General features: G+C 59.6%; 1 protein-coding gene across 1 annotated transcript; it reads right to left on the minus strand.

Annotated features, from left to right (window-relative positions):
* Positions 1–1,684: 1,684 nt before the first annotated feature.
* On the minus strand, positions 1,685–8,095 carry LOC135441387 (epithelial membrane protein 3-like). The gene is made up of 5 exons (XM_064700934.1): positions 8,040–8,095; positions 6,539–6,627; positions 5,205–5,307; positions 3,224–3,364; positions 1,685–1,848 (listed from the first exon to the last, which is right to left on the minus strand). The coding sequence occupies exons 2-5, from the start codon at positions 6,614–6,616 to the stop codon at positions 1,691–1,693; spliced, it is 480 nt and encodes a 159-aa protein (XP_064557004.1). The 5' UTR covers positions 6,617–6,627; positions 8,040–8,095; the 3' UTR covers positions 1,685–1,690.
* Positions 8,096–20,070: the final 11,975 nt, after the last annotated feature.

Consider the following 20,070-nt stretch of genomic DNA (forward strand, 5'->3'; position numbering starts at 1 on the left):
TATAGACCCTCCTATAGACTCTCCCCACAGACCCCCCTATAGACCCCCCTATAGACTTCCCCATAGACCCCCCCTATACAGACCCCTATAGACCCCCTCTATAGACCCCATATGATTCTATTGACCCCCCCATAGACTCCCCTATAGACCCCATATAATCCTATAGACACCCCATAGAGACCCCTATAGAGACCCCCCCTATAGAGACCCCTACAGTGCCCCCTATAGACCCCATATGATCCTATAGATGCCCTTATAGACCCCCCTATAGACCCCCCCATAGATGCCTCTATTGACCCCCTATAGACCCCATTTGATCCTATAGACCCCCCTATAGACCCCCTCACAGACCCCCCCCCATAGACCCCGTATGATCCTATAGATGCCCGTATAGACCCCCTATAGACTCTCCCCACAGACCCCCCTATGGACTCCCCTATAGACTTCCCCATAGACCCCCCCTATACAGACCCCTATAGACCCCCTCTATAGACCCCATATGATTCTATTGACCCCCCCACAGACCCCCCTATAGACCACATATGATCCTACAGATGCCCTTATAGACCCCCCTATAGACCCCCCCCACAGCAGCCCAATCTCCTCATGGGATTACCCACAATGCCCTGTGGCAATCCCTGACCCCACCCCCATGATGATGTCAGCAGCCACACTGATGATGTCACCGGTCATGTTGACACCCGCAGTGACATCATAGTCCACGCCCATCCCATCATTCAATGATGTAATTTGCTATGCTGGCCTTGCTGCTGATGTCACTGGCCACGCCCATCTTGCTGCTGATGTCAGTGGCCACGCCCACCTCGTTGATGACATCACTGACAACGTCAGTTTTGCCATTGGTCATCCTGGGCCTGCCAATGACGACGCTATCACTGGCCACGCCCATCTCACTGATGATGCCATCAGTCATGCTGATGATGTTGATGATGTCACTGGCCATGCTGATGATGTCATTGTCCACAGCCATCTTGTTGATGATGTATTCATGTCAGCACCATCCGAGCTCTCATTGGCCATGCTGACGATGTCAGTGGTCACATGGTGTGATGACATCACCATCTGACTATCGATGATGTCATTTGAGCGTCATTGGTTGGAATGGGAGGGGCCTTGTCCAGTGGGCGTGTCCAGTGGGCATGTCACAGGTGGGTGTGGCCAATGGGCGTGTCCATGGGTGTGACCAGTGAGTGTGACAAATGGGTATGTCCAATGGGCGTGTCCCAGGTGGGCGTGTCTAGCAGACAGAGCCAGTTGCTGTCCAGTGGGCGTGTCCCGGGTGGGCGTGTCCAGTGGGCGTATCCCAGGTGCATGTGCCCCAGGTGGGTGTGGCCAAGTGGGTGTGTCCAGTAGGCGAGTCCAATGGGTGCGTCCCGGGTGGGCGTGGCCAATCGGTGTGACCAACAGGCATGTTCTAGGTGGGTGTGTCCACTGTGCGCGTCAGTGGGCGTGTCCCAAGTGGGTGTGGCCAATGTGTGTGTTCCAGGTGGGCGTAGCAGTGGGTGTGGCAGTGGGCGTGGCCAGTGGCCATATTCCAGGTGGGTATGTCCAGTGGGCGTGTCAGTGGGCGTGTCCCAAGTGGGTGCATCCAGCAGGAGTGTCCAATGGGTGTGTCCAATGGACGTGTCCCAGGTGGGCGTGGTCGGTGGGCGTGTCCCGGTGGGCGTGGTCACTCCCGTGTCCGCAGCCGCAGGTACCCGCCCCCGCTGGCCAGAGCCAAGGCCCCGCCCACCCCGGCCAGCACTGGGCAGTGCCCGGGACGGCCCCCAATGCTGGCCCCGCCCCCTGCGGCCACAAACAGCCCCGCCCCCAGCAGTGACGTCACACCTGTGGGGACACCAGGGGGACATCAGGGGGACATGAGGGTGACACCAGGGTGACACAGGGGGGACATGTGGGGATACAGGGGTGACACCAGGGGGGGCACTGGAGGGACATGAGGGTGACACTGGGGGTGACACTGGGGTGACACTGCTGTTGGCCCCGCCCCCTCTGGCCACAAACAGCCCCGCCCCCAGCAGTGACGTCACACCTGTGGGGACATCGGGGGGACATCAGGGTGACAACAGGGAGATATTGGGGGACATTGCAGGGACATCAGGGTGGCACTGGGGGGACATTGGGGGACATGGGGGTGACACCGGGGGTGACATCAGGGTGACAATGAGGGGGATATGATGGGGACACCTGGGGGACATCAGGGTGACATTGGGGGGACACTGAGGGGGACACTGGGGGGACATGGGGGTTACACACAGGGGGACACCAGAGGGGACACTGAGGGGAGATCAGGGTGACACTGGGGGTGACACTGGGGGTGACACAGGGGTGACACTGTTGTTGGCCCCGCCCCCTCTGGCCACAAACAGCCCCGCCCCCAGCAGTGACGTCAGACCTGTGGGGACATTGGGGGGACATCAGGGTGACAATGGGGGGTGACATCAGGGTGACAACAGGGAGATATTAAGGGGACATTGTAGGGATACCGGGGTGGCACTGGGGGGACATTGGGGGACATGGGGGTGACACCGGGGGTGACACTGGGGGGGACATGGGGGTGACACCGGGGGGACATCAGGGTGACAATGGGGGTGACATTGGGGGACACTGAGGGGGACACTGGGGGGACATGGGGGTTACACACAGGGGGACACCAGAGGGGACACTGAGGGGACAGCAGGGTGACACTGGGGGTGACACTGGGGGGACACTGGGGGATACAGGGACCTGAGGGGGACAGGGACTTGGGGGGTAGCCCCATTTTGGGGTTTTGGGGAGCCCAATTTTGGGGTTTTGGGGTTTGGGGTTTTGGGAAGCCCCGGTTTGGGGGTTTTGGGGATCCCAGTGATTTTGGGGAGCCCAATTTTGGGGTTTTGGGGTTTTTAGGTTTTGGGGAGCCCCATTTTGAAGTCCCAAGGGTTTTGGGGAGCCCCATTTTGGGGTTTGGGGGTTTTGGGGTTTTTAGGTTTTGGGGATCCCCGTTTTGGGGTTTGGGGGTTTTGGGGTTTTGGGGATCCCAGTGATTTTGGGGAGCCCAGTTTTGGGGTTTTGGGGTTTTGGGAGCCCAATTTTGGGGTTTTGGGGTTTTTAGGTTTTGGGGAGCCCATTTTGGGATCCCAGGGATTTTGGGGATCCCAGTGATTTTGAGGATCCCCATTTCGGGGTTTTTAGGTTTTGGGGACCCCCTTTGGGGGTGACTGACCTGCCATGATCTGGGCGGCGGCCGAGGGCAGGAAGAGGCGCCCGCGGGGCCCCCCCAGCAGCTGCGCGAGGAAGAGGAGGAGGCCGAGGGCCGAGAGCAGCAGCGCCGAGACCACCAGGCCCTGGACGGCCCGGAGCAGGGCTGGGGGCACCCCGAAATTAATAACAGCCCCCCAAAAATCACCACCAGGCCCTGGACGGCCCGGAGCAGGGCTGGGGGCACCCCGAAATTAATGACAGACCCCCCAAAATCACCACCAGGCCCTGGACGGCCCGGAGCAGGGCTGGGGGCACCCCGAAATTAATGACAGACCCCCCAAAATCACCACCCGGCCCTGGACGGCCCGGAGCAGGGCTGGGGGCACCCCGAAATTAATGACAGCCCCCAAAAATCACCACCAGGCCCTGGACGGCCCGGAGCAGGGCTGGGGGCACCCCAAAATCAGTAACGGCCCCCCAAAAATCACCACCAGGCCCTGGACGGCCCGGAGCAGGGCTGGGGGCACCCCAAAATCAGTAACGGCCCCCCAAAAATCACCACCAGGCCCTGGACGGCCCGGAGCAGGGCTGGGGGCACCCCGAAATCAGTAACGGCCCCCCAAAATTAATGACAAGCCCCCAAATTAATAACGGCCCCCCAAAAATCACCATCAGGCCCTGAACGGCCCGAAGCAGCGCTGGGGGCACCCCGAAATCAGTAACGACCCCCCAAAATTAATAACGGCCCCCAAATTAATGACAGCCCCCCAAAATCACCACCAGGCCCTGAACGGCCCGGAGCAGGGCTGGGGGCACCCCAAAATCAATAATGGCCCCCCAAAAATCACCACCAGGCCCTGGACGGCCCGGAGCAGGGCTGGGGGCACCCCGAAATTAATGACAGACCCCCAAATTAATAACAGCCCCCCAAAAATCACCACCAGGCCCTGAACGGCCCGGAGCAGGGCTGGGGGCACCCCGAAATTAATGACAGACCCCCAAATTAATAACGGCCCCCCAAATTAATAACAGCACCCCAAAAATCACCACCAGGCCTGGACGGCCCGCAGCAGGGCTGGGGGCACCCCAAAATTAATAACAGCCCCCCAAAAATCACCACCAGGCCCTGAACGGCCCGGAGCAGGGCTGGGGGCACCCCGAAATTAATGACAGACCCTCCAAATAATAACGGCCCCCCAATTAATAACAGCCCCCCAAAAATCACCACCAGGCCCTGGACGGCCCGGAGCAGGGCTGGGGGCACCCCAAAATTAATGACAGACCCCCAAATTAATAACAGCTCCCCAAAAATCACCACCAGGCCCTGGACGGCCCGGAGCAGGGCTGGGGGCACCCCAAAATCAGTAACAGCCCCCCAAATTAATAACAGCCCCCCAAAAATCACCACCAGGCCCTGAACGGCCCGCAGCAGGGCTGGGGGCACCCCAAAATTAATGACAGCCCCCCAAATTAATAACGGCCCCCGAATTAATGACAGACCCCCAAAATTAATAACGGCCCGCCAAAAATCACCACCAGGCCCTGAACGCCCCAAAGCAGGGCTGGGGGGAACAGACCCCTAGTGAGACCCCCAAATTAACCAGGAACCCCAAAACTGACCAGAGGCCCCCAAAACTTATCGCTGCCCCCCCAAAATCCCCCAGGGACCCCAAAAACTCCCCCGGAACCCCTCAAGACCCCCGAGACCCCTCCAGGACTCCCCAAAACCCCCTCATGACTCCCCAGGACCCCCAAAACTCCCCAAAATTCCCCCAGGAACCCCAAAACCCCCCCAGGACCCCTCAAGACTCCCCAGGGACCCCAAAAATTCCTCAGGATGCCCCAGAACCCCTCAAGATCCCTCAGGGACTCCCCAAAACCCCCTCAGGACCCCCAAAATCCACCAGAACTCCCCAAAACCCCCTCAGGACAACCTGGGGACCCCCAAAACCCCCCAGGACCCCCAAAATTCCCTCCAGGACCCCCCCGGGACCCCCACTCACGGCTGAGGCCGAGGCTGCTGCACTCCCAGCCCTGGGATCGGTTTTGGGGGGCGCAGTCGTACCAGAGGTTCAGGGGCTGCGAGTCCGGCAGCACCCACCAGCCCTGGGACCCCAAAACAGCCTGAAAACCCCCCAAAAACACCCCAAAAACACCCCCAAATCCTGACACAGCACCCACCAGCCCTGGGACCCCAAAACAGCCTGAAAACCCCCAAAAACACCCAAAACACCCCAAAAACACCCCCAGAACCCCAAAAACACCCCCAGAACACCCCAAATCCTGACACAGCACCCACCAGCCCTGGGACCCCAAAACAGCCTGAAAACACCCCAAAAACACCCCAAAATACCCCCAAATTTTGAGAGACACCCACCAGCCCTGGGGAACCCCAAAAACACCCAAAATACCCCCAAAACCACCCCCAAAACACCCCAAAAACCCCCCAAAAACACCCCAAAACACCCCCAGAACACCCCAAATCCTGACACAGCACCCACCAGCCCTGGGGAACCCCAAAAATACCCAAAATATCCCCAAAACACCCTCAAAATATCATCAAAACACCCCAAAAACACCCCCAAAATATCCCCAAATTTTGAGAGACACCCACCAGCCCTGGAGAACCCCAAAATCACCCCCAAAATATTCTCAAAACACCCCAAAACATCCCAAATCCTGACACAGCACCCACCAGCCCTGGGAGACCCCAAAAATACCCAAAACACCCCAAAAACATTCTCAAAATACGCCCAAAATATCCCCGGGACCCCCCAAAACCCCCTGGCACCACCCCAAAACACCCTTGGGACCCCCCAAAACCCACCCTGGGACCCCCAAAATCCCCCTGGGACCCCCCAAAACCCACCCTGGGATCCCCAAAACCCACCCTGGGATCCCCAAAATCCCCCTGAGATCTCCCCAAACATCTCTGAGACCCCAAAACTCCTGGACCCCTAAAACACCCCCTGAGACCCCCCAAAATATCCCCGAGACTCCCCAAAACCCCTTGGGATCCCCAAAATACACCTGGACCCCAAAACATCTCTGAGACCCCAAAACCCCCCCTGGGACCCCCTCAAAAACCCACCTGAGATCCCCAAAATATCCCTGGGATCCCCCAACATCCCCCTGAGACCCTAAAACCCACCCTGGGGCCTCCAAAACAATCCCTGGGACCCCCTAAAACCCCCCTGGGATCCCCAAAATCACCCCTAAGACCCCTAAAATACCCCTGGGACCCCCCAAAACCCCTAGGACCCCCCCAAAATCCCCCCGGGGGTCCCCAAAACCCACCCTGGGACCCCCCCCCAAAATCCACCTAAGGGGGTCCCACCTTATCCAGGGTGGCGATGAAGAAGAGGAGGAGGATGAGGAGATGAAGGGCGGTGACGGCGGCCGGGAGGAGATGCATGGTGGGTGGGGCTGGGAATGGGGGTGCAGGGGGGGGGGTCAGGGCACCCCAAAAACACCCCAAAACCCAAAAATCCTTAAAACCCCAAAATCTCGCCTGACTCTAGAGCCCAATCCCCAAAATCCCTCTGAGACCCTCAAAATCCCAGATCCCCCAAAATACCCCAAATCTCCTGAACCCCAAATCTCTGAACCCCAAAATCCGTAACCCTCCAATCCCGATCCTGAGCCCCCTCGAACTCCCCCAAATCCCCCAAACACCTCAAAGTCTTCAGAGACCCCAAACCCCACTGAACCCCCATAGCCCCAAATCCCCCGAACCCCCCAGCCCCAAACCCCCAAGTCCCTCGGAGACCCGAATTCCCCCAAATCCCCCAATTTCCTGAACCCCCCCAAATCCCCTAACCCTCAGAGCCCCAATTCCCTGAGCCCTGAGAACCCCCCAAACACCTCAAAGTCCTCAGAGACCCAAACCCACCCTGAACCCCCTATAGCCCCCCAAATCTCCCCAAAGCCCCTCAGAGACCCCCCAAATCCCCCGAACCCTCAGAGTCAATCCCCACAATCCCCAAGTGCACAGAGCGCCCAAATCCCCAAATCCTGAACCCCTTTAGATCCCCCTAAACCCTCTCAGAGCCCCCCAAAATCCCCCCCAAATCTCCTTCAGATCCTCCAAACCCCCTTAGAGCTCCCCAAATCCTCCCTGAATCCCCCCAGACCCCCCAAATCCCCCTCAGAACCCAATTCCTAGATCCCAATCACCCCAGACCCCCCCAAAGTCCCTCAAACCCCTCCAAATCCCCTCAAATGCCCCCCTCCAAATCCCTCCCAGTCCCCGAACCTCGCCCCCGAATCCCCCCAGACCCGAAACCGCCCAAATCTCCAAGTCCTCAGAGCCCCCACCATCCCAATCCTCGAACCCAAATCCCCCAGACCCCTCCGAAACCGCCCCAAATCCCCCAAAGTCCCCTCAGAGCCCCCCAAATCCTCCCCAAATCCCCCTGAACCCCCCTCAGAACTCCTCAAATCCGCCCCCAAGCCCCCTCTAAAGCCCCCCAGGTTCTCCTCACATCCCCACTAAAGTCCCCAGAAGCCAACCCGAATCCTCCCCAAATCACTCAGAACCCCAAATCCCCCCCAAATCACTCGGAGACCCCCAAATCCTCCCCAAATCCCCCCCAAATCACTCAGAGACCCTCAACCCCCTCCCAGATCCCCCTTAGAGCCCCCCAAAATCCCCCCCTGAGCCCTCTTAGAGCCCCCCCAAATCCGCCCCAGACCCGCCCAAAGTCCCTCAGACCCCCCCAAACCCCCCCCAAAGTCCCTCAGAGCTCCCCAGACCCCTCAAATCCCCCCAAAAATCCCCAAAGTTCCCCAAATCCCCCCAAAATCCCCTCGGACCCCCCCAAATCCTCCCCACCCACTCTCGGCTCCCGCCGCTCCCTCGGCTCCGCTCGTTCCGTTACGGGGTGGGCGTGGCCTCGCCAATCCAGACCACGCCCCAAACTGACCGCACCCACCCCGTGACCACGCCCACACACGGGCACACCCATCTCTGGCCACGCCCAGACGCGCTGGCCCCCCCACCCCCAAATCCAGGCTTCTGATTGGTTGTTGATTTTAGGCTGGCGTCTGATTGGCTGAAAAGTTTGGCGGCTTCTGATTGGTTGGTGGATTTTTGCGGTCCACCTCCTCTCACGGCGCGCCGCGCTCTGATTGGTCGAGAAGAAGAGGGGCGGGGTTTAGGAGTAGAATAACAGCCTCTGATTGGCTGTCGGCGCTGCGGCCACGCCCTGATTGTGATTGGCCGCAAGCCCGAGCTCCACCCAGCCTGTGATTGGTCGATTCGCGCTGACGTAGAGATTATCCCGAATCACGTGATCGCTGTGACCACGCCCTCGGCTTTTCCAGCGTCACGTGGTCTCCATGGCAACGGCGGGGGAGTCACGTGACCGCGGTGAGCGCGGGGAGGGGAAATTTGGGGGGTCCTGGGGGGGGGGATTGGGGGGTGGGGGATGGGGGGGGGGGCTGGGATGGGATTTGGGGGGGGTTGGGGGGAGCCTGGGGGAGGAATTTGGGGGGTACGAGAGGGGCTGGGGGGGATTTGGGGGGTTTTGTTTGGAATTTGGGGGTTTGGATGGGGTTTGGATGGGATTTGGGAGGACTTGGGGGGCTGGAACGGGATTTGGGGGGGGCTTGGGGGCTGAAATTGAATTTGGGGGGGCTGGAATGGGATTTGGGGGGCGCTTGGATGGGATTTGGGGGCTGGGAGGGAATTGAGGGGGACTTGGGGGGCTTGGATGGAATTTGGGGGGATTTGGGGGGTCTGGGGTGGAATTTGAGGTACTGGGGGGACTGGAACCGAATTTCGGGGGGGCTAGGATGGGATTTAGAGGGGTTGGGGCGGCTGGGCTGGAATTTGGGGGGCAGAAATGGAATTTGGGGGGGGCTGGATTTGGGGCTGGGATGATTTGGGGGTCTGGGATGGGATTTGGGGGTCCTGGAGGGGTTGTAATGGAATTTGGGGGGACTGGAGGGGGGACAGGAATGGGATTTTGGGGGGTCTGAGGGGGCTGGGCTGGAATTTGGGGGGTCCTGGGCTGGAATTTGGGGGCGTCTTGGGAGCTGGGGGGGATTTGGGGGGGTGTCTGGGGGGGATTTAGGGGTAATTTTGGGGGGGGTTTGATGACGTCATTTAGGGGGAGGGGTCGAGGGGGGTTGTCCCTTCGTTGCCACCAACAAAGCGGCGCCAGCCCCGACAGACGGACACGGGGACGGACGGACACGGGGACAGACGGACACGGGGACGGACGGACAGACGGACACGGGGCTGGCGCTGGCGCTGGGGCTGGGGGGGGGTCCCGGGGCCCTCGATGGGGGTCTCAGTGCCCCCCCCGCCCCCCCACAGATGGACAGGGCGGAGCTGCTGCTGCAGGGGGAGCTGCAGAGGGTGAGGAGGGGGCTCGGGGACCCCCGGGAATGGGAGGGGCTTGGGACCCCCAGGATTTGGGAGAGACCCGGGCAGGGAGAGACCCTGGGGGGGGCTCGGGACCCGATTGGGGAGAGGCTCAGAGCCATGTGTGGGGGTCCCTGACCCATTTTGGGGGGGTCTGTCCCAATTTTTGGGGGTTCCTGGGGGTCCCTGTTCCATTTTGGGGGTGTCCCCTGGGGGTCTCTCTGGGGGTCTTACACCATTTTGGGTGGGGTCCCAAGGCGGGATCCATTTTGGGGGATGTCCCTGGGGGTCCTGGGGGTCTCCACCCATTTTGGGTGGGGGTTCACAGGCAGGGCCATTTGGGGTGTCCTGACCCATTTTGGGTGGGGGTCCACAGGCAGGGGACTATTTTGGGGGTCTCTCTGGGGGTCTCTCACCTATTTTGGGGTGGGGGTCCCAAGGCAGGGGCCGTTTGGGGGTGTCCTGGCTGTCCCTGACCCATTTTGGGGGGTCCCCATGGCAGGGTGCTCTGGGTCTCTGACCCATTTTGGGTGGGGGTCTCACAGGCAGGGGCCGTTCTGGGGGTCTCTGGGGGTCCTGACCCATTTGGTTGGGGGTCCCAGGCAGGATTCAGTTCTCTGGGGGTCCCTGACCCATTTTGGGTGGGGGTCTCACAGGCAGGGGCCGTTTTGGGGGTCCCTGACCCATTTTGGGTGGGGGTCCCAGGCAGGGGTCTCTCTGGGGGTCTCCCTGGGGGTCTCTGACCCATTTTGGGTGGGGGTCTCACAGGCAGGGGCCGCTCTGGGGGTCTCCCTGGGGGTCTCTGACCCATTTTGGGGGTGGGGGTCCAGGCGGATCACTTTGGGGGTCTCCCTGGGGGTCTCTGACCCATTTTGGGTGGGGGTCCCAGGCAGGGGCCGTTCTGGGGGTCTCTCTGGGGGTCTCTGACCCATTTTGGGTGGGGGTCCCAGGCAGGGGCCGTTCTGGGGGTCTCTGACCCATTTTGGGTGGGGGTCTCACAGGCAGGGGTCTCTCTGGGGGTCTCCCTGGGGGTCCTGCCCCGCCTGCGCCGGGAGCTCGAGGGGCTGCGGGCGGAGCGGCGGCGGCTGCGGCGCCTCCTGAGGCGGCGGCTCCAGGTGAGACCCCTCCCCAAAAACATCCCCGAGACCCCCAAAAACTGCCCTGAACCCCCCAAAAACTGCCCTGAACCCCCAAAAACCTGAACCCCAATTCGAAACCCCCAAAAACCCAAAACTTGCTGTCCTCCAAACTGCGAACCCCCAAAATTCTGAAATCCCAAAAACCAAAACTCAGAGCCCAAACTCCTGAGACCCCCAAAAACTGCACTGAACCCCAAAATTTCTGAAACCCCCAAAAAACCAAACTTCACTGAGCCCAAAAACCCAAAAACTGCCCTGACCCAAAAACCCCTGAAACCCCCCAAAACCCCCCAAACTCTTGAGCCGCCAAATCTCCTGACCCCCCAAAACTGTCCTGAACCCCCAAAACCCTCATGACCCCCAAAATCTCCTGAACCCCAAAAATCTTGGGAACCCCCAAATCCTCTGACCACCCAAAAACCTCCCTGACCCCCAAAACCCCCAAACTCCTACCCCAAAACCTCCCTGACCCCCCATTCCAGGGCAGGGGGTGGATCCTGGGTGATGGAGGGCTCTGATTGGCTGGGGAAGGATCGAGTGTGGAGGGCATCGATGCTGGCAAGGATCTGGTGGTGGAGGATTCTGATTGGCTGGGGAGTGGATCCTGAGGTGATGGAGGGCTCTGATTGGCTGGAGAGTGGATCCTGGGGAAATGGAGGGCTGTGATTGGCTGGTGAGTGGATCCTGGGTGATGGAGGGCTCGGATTGGCTGGGGTGGACCTGAGGTGGTGGGCCGATTGGCTGGAGGGGATCCTGAGTGGGGATTGGGAGAGTGTCCTGAGGTGGAGGGCTTGATGGCTGGGGAATGGATCCCATAGGGCTCTGATTGGCTGGGGAAGGAACCCAGGGTGACAGAAGGCTCTGATTGGTTGGGGAAGTATCCCAGAGGAAGAGAAAAGCTGTGATTGGCTGGGTAATAGATCCTGGGCTCACAGAGAGCTCTGATTGGCTGAGGAAGGATCCCAAAGGGAGAGAAGGCTCTGATTGGCTGGAGAATGGATCCTGGGGTCACGGAGGGCTCTGATTGGCTGGGGAATGATCCCGGAGGGCTCTGATTGGCTGCAGGAGCTGGAGGAGACCCAGCGTCAGATCGAGGCCGAGCTGGAGCGAGCGGCGACCGCCAGGAGTGACGGGTGGGGACCCCAAAAACCCCCCTGGAACCCCAAAAACACCACCCCAAAACCCCCAAAAATCCCCTGGGACCCCCAAAATCCCCCTGGAACCCCAAAACCACCCCTGGAACCCCAAAAACACCACCCCAAAACCGCCCAAAAAATCCCCTGGGACCCCAAAAACCACCCCTGGAACCCCAAAACCACCCCTGGGACCCCCAAAACACCCCCCCAAAACCCCCCAAAAATCCCCTGGAACCCCCAAAACCCCCCTGGGACCCCAAAAACACCCCTGGAACCCCAAAAACACCACCCCAAAACCCCCCAAAAATCCCCTGGAACCCCAAAACCACCCCTGGAACCCCAAAAACACCACCCCAAAACCACCCAAAAAATCCCCTGGGACCCCCAAAACCCCCCTGGAACCCCAAAACCACCCCTGGAACCCCAAAAACACCACCCCAAAAATCCCCTGGGACCCCCAAAACCCTCTGAAATACCCCCCAAAACTTGACACCCCAAAAGCCAATGACACCCCAAAACCCCCTCCTGGAACCCCAAAAAACGACACCCCAAAACCCCTGAGACCCCCAAAAACACCCTGGAACCCCAAAACCACCCCTGGAACCCCAAAAACACCACCCCAAAACCGCCCAAAAATCCCCTGGGACCCCCAAAACCCTCTGAAATACCCCCCAAAACTTGACACCCTCAAAAGCCAATGACACCCCAAAACCCCCTCCTGGAACCCCAAAAACCGACACCCCCAAAACCCCTGAGACCCCAAAATCCCTGAAACCCCAAAACCTCCCCTGGAACCCCCAAAACCCCCCTGGAACCCCCAAAACGCCCTAGGACCCCAAATCCCAACATCCCCAAATCCCCCTGGCCTCCCAAGACACCCCAAAACCCACCAGAACCCCAAAACCCCCCAACTCCTCCCCAATACCCCTAATAAACCTGACACCCCAAATCTCAACACCCCCAAAACCCCCCTGGGACCCCCCAAAAATTCCCCATAACCCCCCCCTGGTACCCCTAAAATTGACACCCCAAAACCCCCCAGAACCCCAAACCACCCCCAAAAGAAACCCCTGGTACCTCTAAACCTGACACCCCAAAACCCCCCTGGGACCCCCAAATACCCCCAAATCCCTCAAAACCCCCCCAAAAAAACCCCAAAAACCCCTGGAACTCCCCCAAATCCCCCTAAATTCCCCCCGAACACCCCCAAATTCCCAGAGCACCCCAAAATCTCGGCTCCCCCCTCACCCCAATGTCCCCCCAGGGTCCCGGGGGGGTCCCGGGGGTCTCTGGGGGGGTCCCGGGGGGCTCCGGACGAGGCCGAGCGGGAGCGGGGGCGGCTCCGGGAGCGGCAGCGGCGCCTGCGGAGCTTCCTGGGAGCCAAAGGGAGAGCGAGGGACAGAGCCGGTACTGGGGGGACTGGGAGGGACTGGGGGGGACTGGGAGGGACTGGGAGGGACTGGGATTGGGCATTGGGAACTGGTGGCGCCTGCGGAGCTTCCTGGGAGCGAAGGGGAGAGCGAGGGACAGAGCCGGTAACGGGGAACTGGGAATGGGGACTGGGAACTGGGGGGACTGGGAGAGACTGGGAGCACTGGGAATGGGAACTGGGATGGACTGGGATTGGGACTGGGAGCACTGGGGGGACTGGGATGGACTGGGAGGGACTGGGATGAACTGGGAATGGGAACTGGAGGGACTGGGAGGGACTGGGATGGACTGGAAGGGAACTGGGAGCACTGGGAGGGAACTGGGGGCACTGGGATTGGGCATAGGGAACTGGGGGAACTGGGGGAACTGGGATGGACTGGGATGGACTGGGATCACTGGGATTGGGAACTGGGGGCACTGGGAGCACTGGGAGCGACTGGGAGCACTGGGATTGGGAACTGGGAGCACTGGGATTGGGAACTGGGATGGACTGGGAGCACTGGGATGGACTGGGAGCACTGGGATGGACTGGGAGCACTGGGTGGACTGGGAGCACTGGGATTGGTCATTGGGAACTGGGAGTGACTGGGGGACTGGAGAGACTGGGATGGACTGGGAGCACTGGGATTGGGAACTGGGATTGGGAACTGGGAGGGACTGGGAGCACTGGGAGCACTGGGATGAACGGAGCTTCCTGGGAGCCAAAGGGAGAGCGAGGGACAGAGCCAGTACTGGGGGGACTGGGATTGGGAACTGGGAGGGACTGGGAGCACTGGGAGTGGGAACTGGGAGGGACGGGGGGACTGGGATGGACTGGGAGGGACTGGGGGGGACTGGGAATGGGAACTGGGAATGGGGACTGGGAGCACTGGGGGACTGGGAGGGACTGGGAGCAAACTGGGATTGGGAACTGGGAGCACTGGGAGGGACTGGGGGGGACTGGGAGCACTGGGAGGGACTGGGATTGGGATTGGGAACTGGGAGCACTGGGACCAAGGGGAGAGCGAGGGACAGAGCCGGTACTGGGGGAACTGGGAGGAACTGGGGGGACTGGGAGGGACTGGGATTGGCAACTGGGAGGGACTGGGGGACTGGGATGGACGGGGATTGGGAACTGGGAGCACTGGGATGGACTGGGAGCACTGGGATTAGGAACTGGGGGCGCCTGCGGAGCTTCCTGGGAACCAAAGGGAGAGCGAGGGACAGAGCCGGTAACGGGGAACTGGGAGGGACTGGGAGCACTGGGAGGGACTGGGAGCACTGGGGGGACTGGGATGAACTGGGAGGGACTGGGAGCACTGGGAATGCTCCCAGCATTGGGAGGACTGGGAGCACTGGGATGGACTGGGGGCACTGGGATTGGGAACTGGGGGCGCCGGGATTGGGAACTGGGAGCACTGGGATTGGGATTGGGAACTGGGAGCACTGGGAATGGGAACTGGGATGGACTGGGGGGACTGGGATGGACTGGGAGGGACTGGGGGGGACTGGGAATGGGAACTGGGAATGGGAACTGGGAGCACTGGGGGGACTGGGAGGGACTGGGAGCACTGGGATTGGGCATTGGGAGCACTGGGAATGGGAACTGGGATTGGGACTGGGAGCACTGGGACAGACTGGGAGCACTGGAATGGGAACTGGGGGCACTGGAAGGGACTGGGAGCATTGGGATTGGGGACTGGGGGGACTGGGATTGGGCATTGGGAACTGGGGGGACTGGAGGGACTGGGAATGGCAACTGGGATTGGGAACTTGGAGGGACTGGGAGCACTGGGATTGGGGACTGGGAGCACTGAGGGGACTGGGGGAACTGGGAGGGACTGGGAGCACTGGGATTGGGGACTGGGAGCACTGGGGGGACTGGGATGGACTGGGAGGGACTGGGAGGGACTGGGAGCACTGGGAATGGGAACTGGGGGGACTGGGGGGGACTGGGATTGGGAACTGGGAGCACTGGGAATGGGAACTGGGAGGGACTGGGAGCACTGGGATGGACTGGGAGGGACTGGGAGGGACTGGGAGGGACTGGGATGGACTGGGAATGGGAACTGGGAGGGACTGGGGGGACTGGGATTGGGAATTGGGGCGCCTGCAGAGCTTCCTGGGAACCAAAGGGAGAGCGAGGGACAGAGCCGGTACTGGGGGAACTGGGATTGGGGACTGGGGGGGACTGGGAATGGGAACTGGGAGCACTGGGGGACTGGGGGGACTGGGAGCACTGGGAGCACTGGGAGCACTGGGATTGGGGACTGGGGGGACTGGGAGGGACTGGGAGGGATTGGGATGGACTGGGAGCACTGGGATTGGGAACTGGGATTGGGACTGGGAGCACTGGGATGGACTGGGAGCACTGGGATGGACTGGGAGCACTGAGAATAGGAACTGGGAGGGACTGGGATTGGGAACTGGGATTAGAACTGGGAGTGCTGGGGGGACTGGGGGGAACTGGGAGCACTGGGAATGGGAACTGGGAGTGCTGTGAGGCACTGGGAATGGGAACTGGGAATGGGAACTGGGGGAATTGGGGGATCTGGGGGAAACTGGGAGCACTGGATTGGGGACTGAGGGCACTGGGAGGGACTGGGAATGGGAACTGGGGAACTGGGACCAGGGATTTGGGACTGGGAGCACTGGGATTGGGAACTGGAGGGAATTGGAGGCTCCTGGATCTCCTGGGGAGGATTTTGGGGGTCCCTGGGTTATTTTGGGGGTCCCTGGGATATTTTGGGGAGGATTTTGGGGGTCCCATGGATGCTCCCCCTCCCCAGCTCGGCCCCCCCTGAAGCCCCGAGCCCCCCCTGAACCCCCCGAGGGGATGGGGGAGGGGCTGGAGCCCCCCAAAAATGAGGAGGAGGAGGAGGAAGAGACCTGGATGGACGGTGAGAGAGAATTTGGGGGGATTTTGGGGGTTTTTGGGGTACAAAAGGGTCTGGGGGAGGTTCCCGTGTTGATCTTGGGGTTCCCACGTTGATTTTTGGGTTCCCATGGTCGATTTTGGTGTTCCCAGGTTGATTTTTGGGGTTCCTCCATTGACTTTGGGAGTTCCCATGTTGATTTTGGGGTTCCCATTGTGGGTTTTGGGGTTCCCATGGGGGATTTTGGGGTTCCTCCGTTGATTTTTGGGGTTCCCATGTTGATTTTCGGGGTTCCCCCGTTGGTTTTTAGGGTTCCTGTGTTTATTTTGGGGTTCTCATGTGGATTTTGGGGTTCCCATGTTCATTTTTGGGGTTCCCATGGGGGATTTTGGGATCCCCATGTTGATTTTGGGGTTCCTCCGTTGATTTTTGGGGTTCCCATGTTGATTTTTGGGGTTCCCATGGTGATTTTGGGGGTTCAGCGAATATTCCCATGTTGAATTTGGGGTTCCCATGGTTGATTTCGGGGTTCCCCTGTTGATTTTGGGGGTTCAGGGAAGGTTCCCCTGTTGATTTTTGGGGTTTCCATTCTGGATTTTGGGGTTCCCCCGTTGATTTTTGGGGTTCAGGGAAGGTTCCCATGTTGATTCTGGGGTTTCCATTGTGGATTTTGGGGTTTCCATTGTGGATTTTGGGGTTCCTCCGTTGATTTTTGGGGTTCAGGGAAGGTTCTCATGTTGATTTTGGGGGTTCCCATTGTGGGTTTGGGGTTCCCATGCTGATTTTTGGGCTTCAGGGAAGGCTCTTATGTTGATTTTTTGGGGTTCCCATATTGAATTTGGGGTTCCCATGGGGGATTTTGGGGTTCCCATGCTGATTTTTGGGGTTCCCATGGTGGATTTTCAGGGTTCCCATGTTCATTTTTGGGGATCCCATGTTGATTTTGGGGTTCCTCCGTTGAGTTTTTGGTGTTCCCCCGTTGATTTTTGAGGTTCAGGGGGGTTCTCATGTTAAATTTGGGGTTCCCCCGTTGATTTTGGGGTTCCCCCGTTGGTTTTTGGGGTGCAGGGGACGCCCAGAGCTTCTCTCAGTTCCGGCTGCTGACGGAGCAGCACCGGGAGCTGCAGGAGCTGCAGCGGCACCTGGGGCAGGTGGGACCCCAAAATCACCTAAAAATCCCTCAAAACCCCTTCCCAGCACCCCAAAACCCCCCCAGGGACGCCAAAATACCCTCCTGACACCCCAAAATCCCCCTAAACCCCCTCAAAACCTCTCCAGGGACCCCAAAATCACCCCAAAATCCCCAAACCCCAGCCAAAATCCCCCTCCCAGCACCTCAAACCCTCCTCAAATCCCCCCAAAACTCCTTTCCAGACCCCCAAAAACCCCTGCAGACACCCCAAAGATCCCCCCAAACCTTTCCCAGCACCCCCAAAATCCCCAAAACCTCCCCAAAACTCCCTCAAAATCCCTCCCAGCACCCCAAAACTCTCCAAAACTCCTTTCCAACACCCCCAAGATCCCCAAAATCCCCTCCCAGCACCCCAAAAATGCCCAAAACCGCCCAAAACCCCTCCCAACACCTCAAAACCCCTCCAGACACCCCAAAACTCCTTTAGAGACCCCCCCAAACCCCCTCAAAACCCCCCCAAACCCCCCAAAATCCCCCCAAATCACCCCCAAAATCCCCCAAATCCCCCCAAACCCCCTCCCAATTCCCCCAAAATCCCCCCAAATCCCCCCAAATCCCCCCACAATCCCCCAAAATCCCCCCAAAACCCCTTCCCAAATCCCCCTCCCAATCCCCCCAAAATCTCCCCAAATCCCCCCCAAAACCCCCCAAAACCCCTCCCAATTCCCCCCAAATCCCCCCAAGTCCCCCTCAAAACCCCCCAAAATCCCCCAAAATCCCCCAAAATCTCCCAAATCCCCCTCAAAATCCCCCAAAATCCCCCCAAGTCCCCCTCAAAACCCTCCAAAATCCCCCAATCCCCCCCAAATCCCCCCAAATCCCCCAAAATCCCCCAAATCCCCCTCCTAATTCCCCCAAAATCCCCCCAAATCCCCCCAAATCTCCCCCAAATCCCCCCAAAATCTCCCCAAAATCCCCCCAAAATCCCCCCAAATCCCCCCAAATTCCCCCCAAAATCCCCCCCAAAATCCCCCCAAATCCCCCAAATTCCCCCAAAATCCCCCCAAAATCCCCCCAATCCCCCCAAAATTCCCCAAAACACCCCAAAATCCCTCCCAATCCCCCAAAAATCCCCCAAATCTCCCCCAAAACCCCCCCAAAATCCCCTAAAATCCCCCCCAAACCCCCCCAAACCCCTCCCCAGCTCGGGGCCGCGGTGGCAGCGGCCGAGACCCCCGAGGAGCCGGGGGGACCCCCGGGGGACCCCGAAATGGAGACCCGGGAGCTGCGGGAGCGGGAGAGGAGGGGCAGGGAGGAGCTGCAGCACCTGAGGGCAGGTAACGGGAAATTGGGGTCTGGGGGGGCAAATTTGGGGTTTGGGGGGCAAATTTGGGGTCCTGAGGGGCAATTTGGGGTTTGGGGGGGCAAATTTGGGGTTTGGTGGAGGAATTTGGGGTCTGGGGGTGGAATCTGGGGTCTGGGGGTGGAATTTGGGGTCCTGAGGGGTAATTTGGGGTCTAGGGGGGGAAATTTGGGGTTTGGGGGGTAATTTTGGGGTTTGGGGTCTGAGATGGGGAAATTTGGGGTCTGGGGGGGCAGTTTTGGGTTTGGGGGAGGAATTTGGGGTTTGGGGGGGCAAATTTGGGGTCTAGGGGGGAAATTTGGGGTCTGGGGGTGGAAATGTGGGGTCCTGAGGGGCAATTTGGGGTCCTGGGGGGCAATTCTGGGGCAGTTATGGGGGGTTTATTTGGGGTCTGGGGTGTGGAATTTGGGGTCTGGGATGGGTAATTTGGGTCTGGGGGTGGAATTTGGGGTTTGGGGGGGCAAATTTGGGGTCTGGGGGTGGAATTTGGGGTCCTGAGGGGTTTTTGTGGGGGGTTTATTTGGGGTTTGGGGGGGTAGTTTGGGGTCTGAGAGGGGGAAATTTGGGGTCTGAGGGGGCAGTTTTGGGTTTGGGGGAGGAATTTTGGGGGGGTTATGGGGTTTATTTGGGGTCTGGGGTGGAATTTGGGGTTTGGGGGTGGAAATTTGGGGTCCTGAGGGGTAATTTGGGGTCCTGGGGGCAATTCTGGGGGAGTTATGGGGGGTTTATTTGGGGTCTGGGGGTGGAATTTGGGGTGTGGGGTGGGAATTTGGGGTCCTGAGGGGCAATTTGGGGTTTGAGGGGGAAAAATTTGGAGTTTTGGGGGGCAGTTTGGGGTCTGAGGGGTAATTTTGGGGGGGGTTGGGGTTAATTTGGGGTCTGGAGGGCAATTTGGGGTCCTGGGGGTAATTTGGGGTCTAGGGGGAAATTTGGGGTCTGGGGGGGAAATTTGGGGGGTTATTGGGGTTTATTTGGGGGCTGAAGGGTCAATTTGGGGTCTGGGGTGGAATTTGGGGACTTTTGGGGGTCCAGAGAGATTTTTTTGGGGGGCTTATTGGGTTATTTTGGGGGGTTATGGGGGGTTTTGGGGTCCTGGGGGGCTTTTGGGGGATTCTGAGGAGGTTTCTTGGGGTCCTGAGGGTTTTTTTTGGGTCCTGATGGGTTTTTGGGGGGTTCTGAAGGTTTTTTTGTGGTCCTGACAAGTTTTTGGGGGGGTCCTGAGGGGTTTTTGGGGGGGTCCTGAGGAGTTTTTGGGGGCATTATCGGGGTTTTTGGGGTGGTTTTTTTTTTGGGGGGGGGTATAATTTGGGGGGGGGGTTATTGGGGTTCAGTGAGGACCCCCAGGTTTTTTTTTTGGGGTCCCCTCTGATTTTGGGGGTCCCCCCCAGGTCTGGCAGAGCTGCTGGCCCAGCTGGAGGAGGCACAGGGGGACCCCGACCCCCC

The sequence above is a fragment of the Zonotrichia leucophrys genome, unplaced genomic scaffold (genome assembly GCF_028769735.1).
Source record: "Zonotrichia leucophrys gambelii isolate GWCS_2022_RI unplaced genomic scaffold, RI_Zleu_2.0 Scaffold_272_69841, whole genome shotgun sequence".
NCBI classification, from domain to species: Eukaryota; Metazoa; Chordata; class Aves; order Passeriformes; family Passerellidae; genus Zonotrichia; species Zonotrichia leucophrys.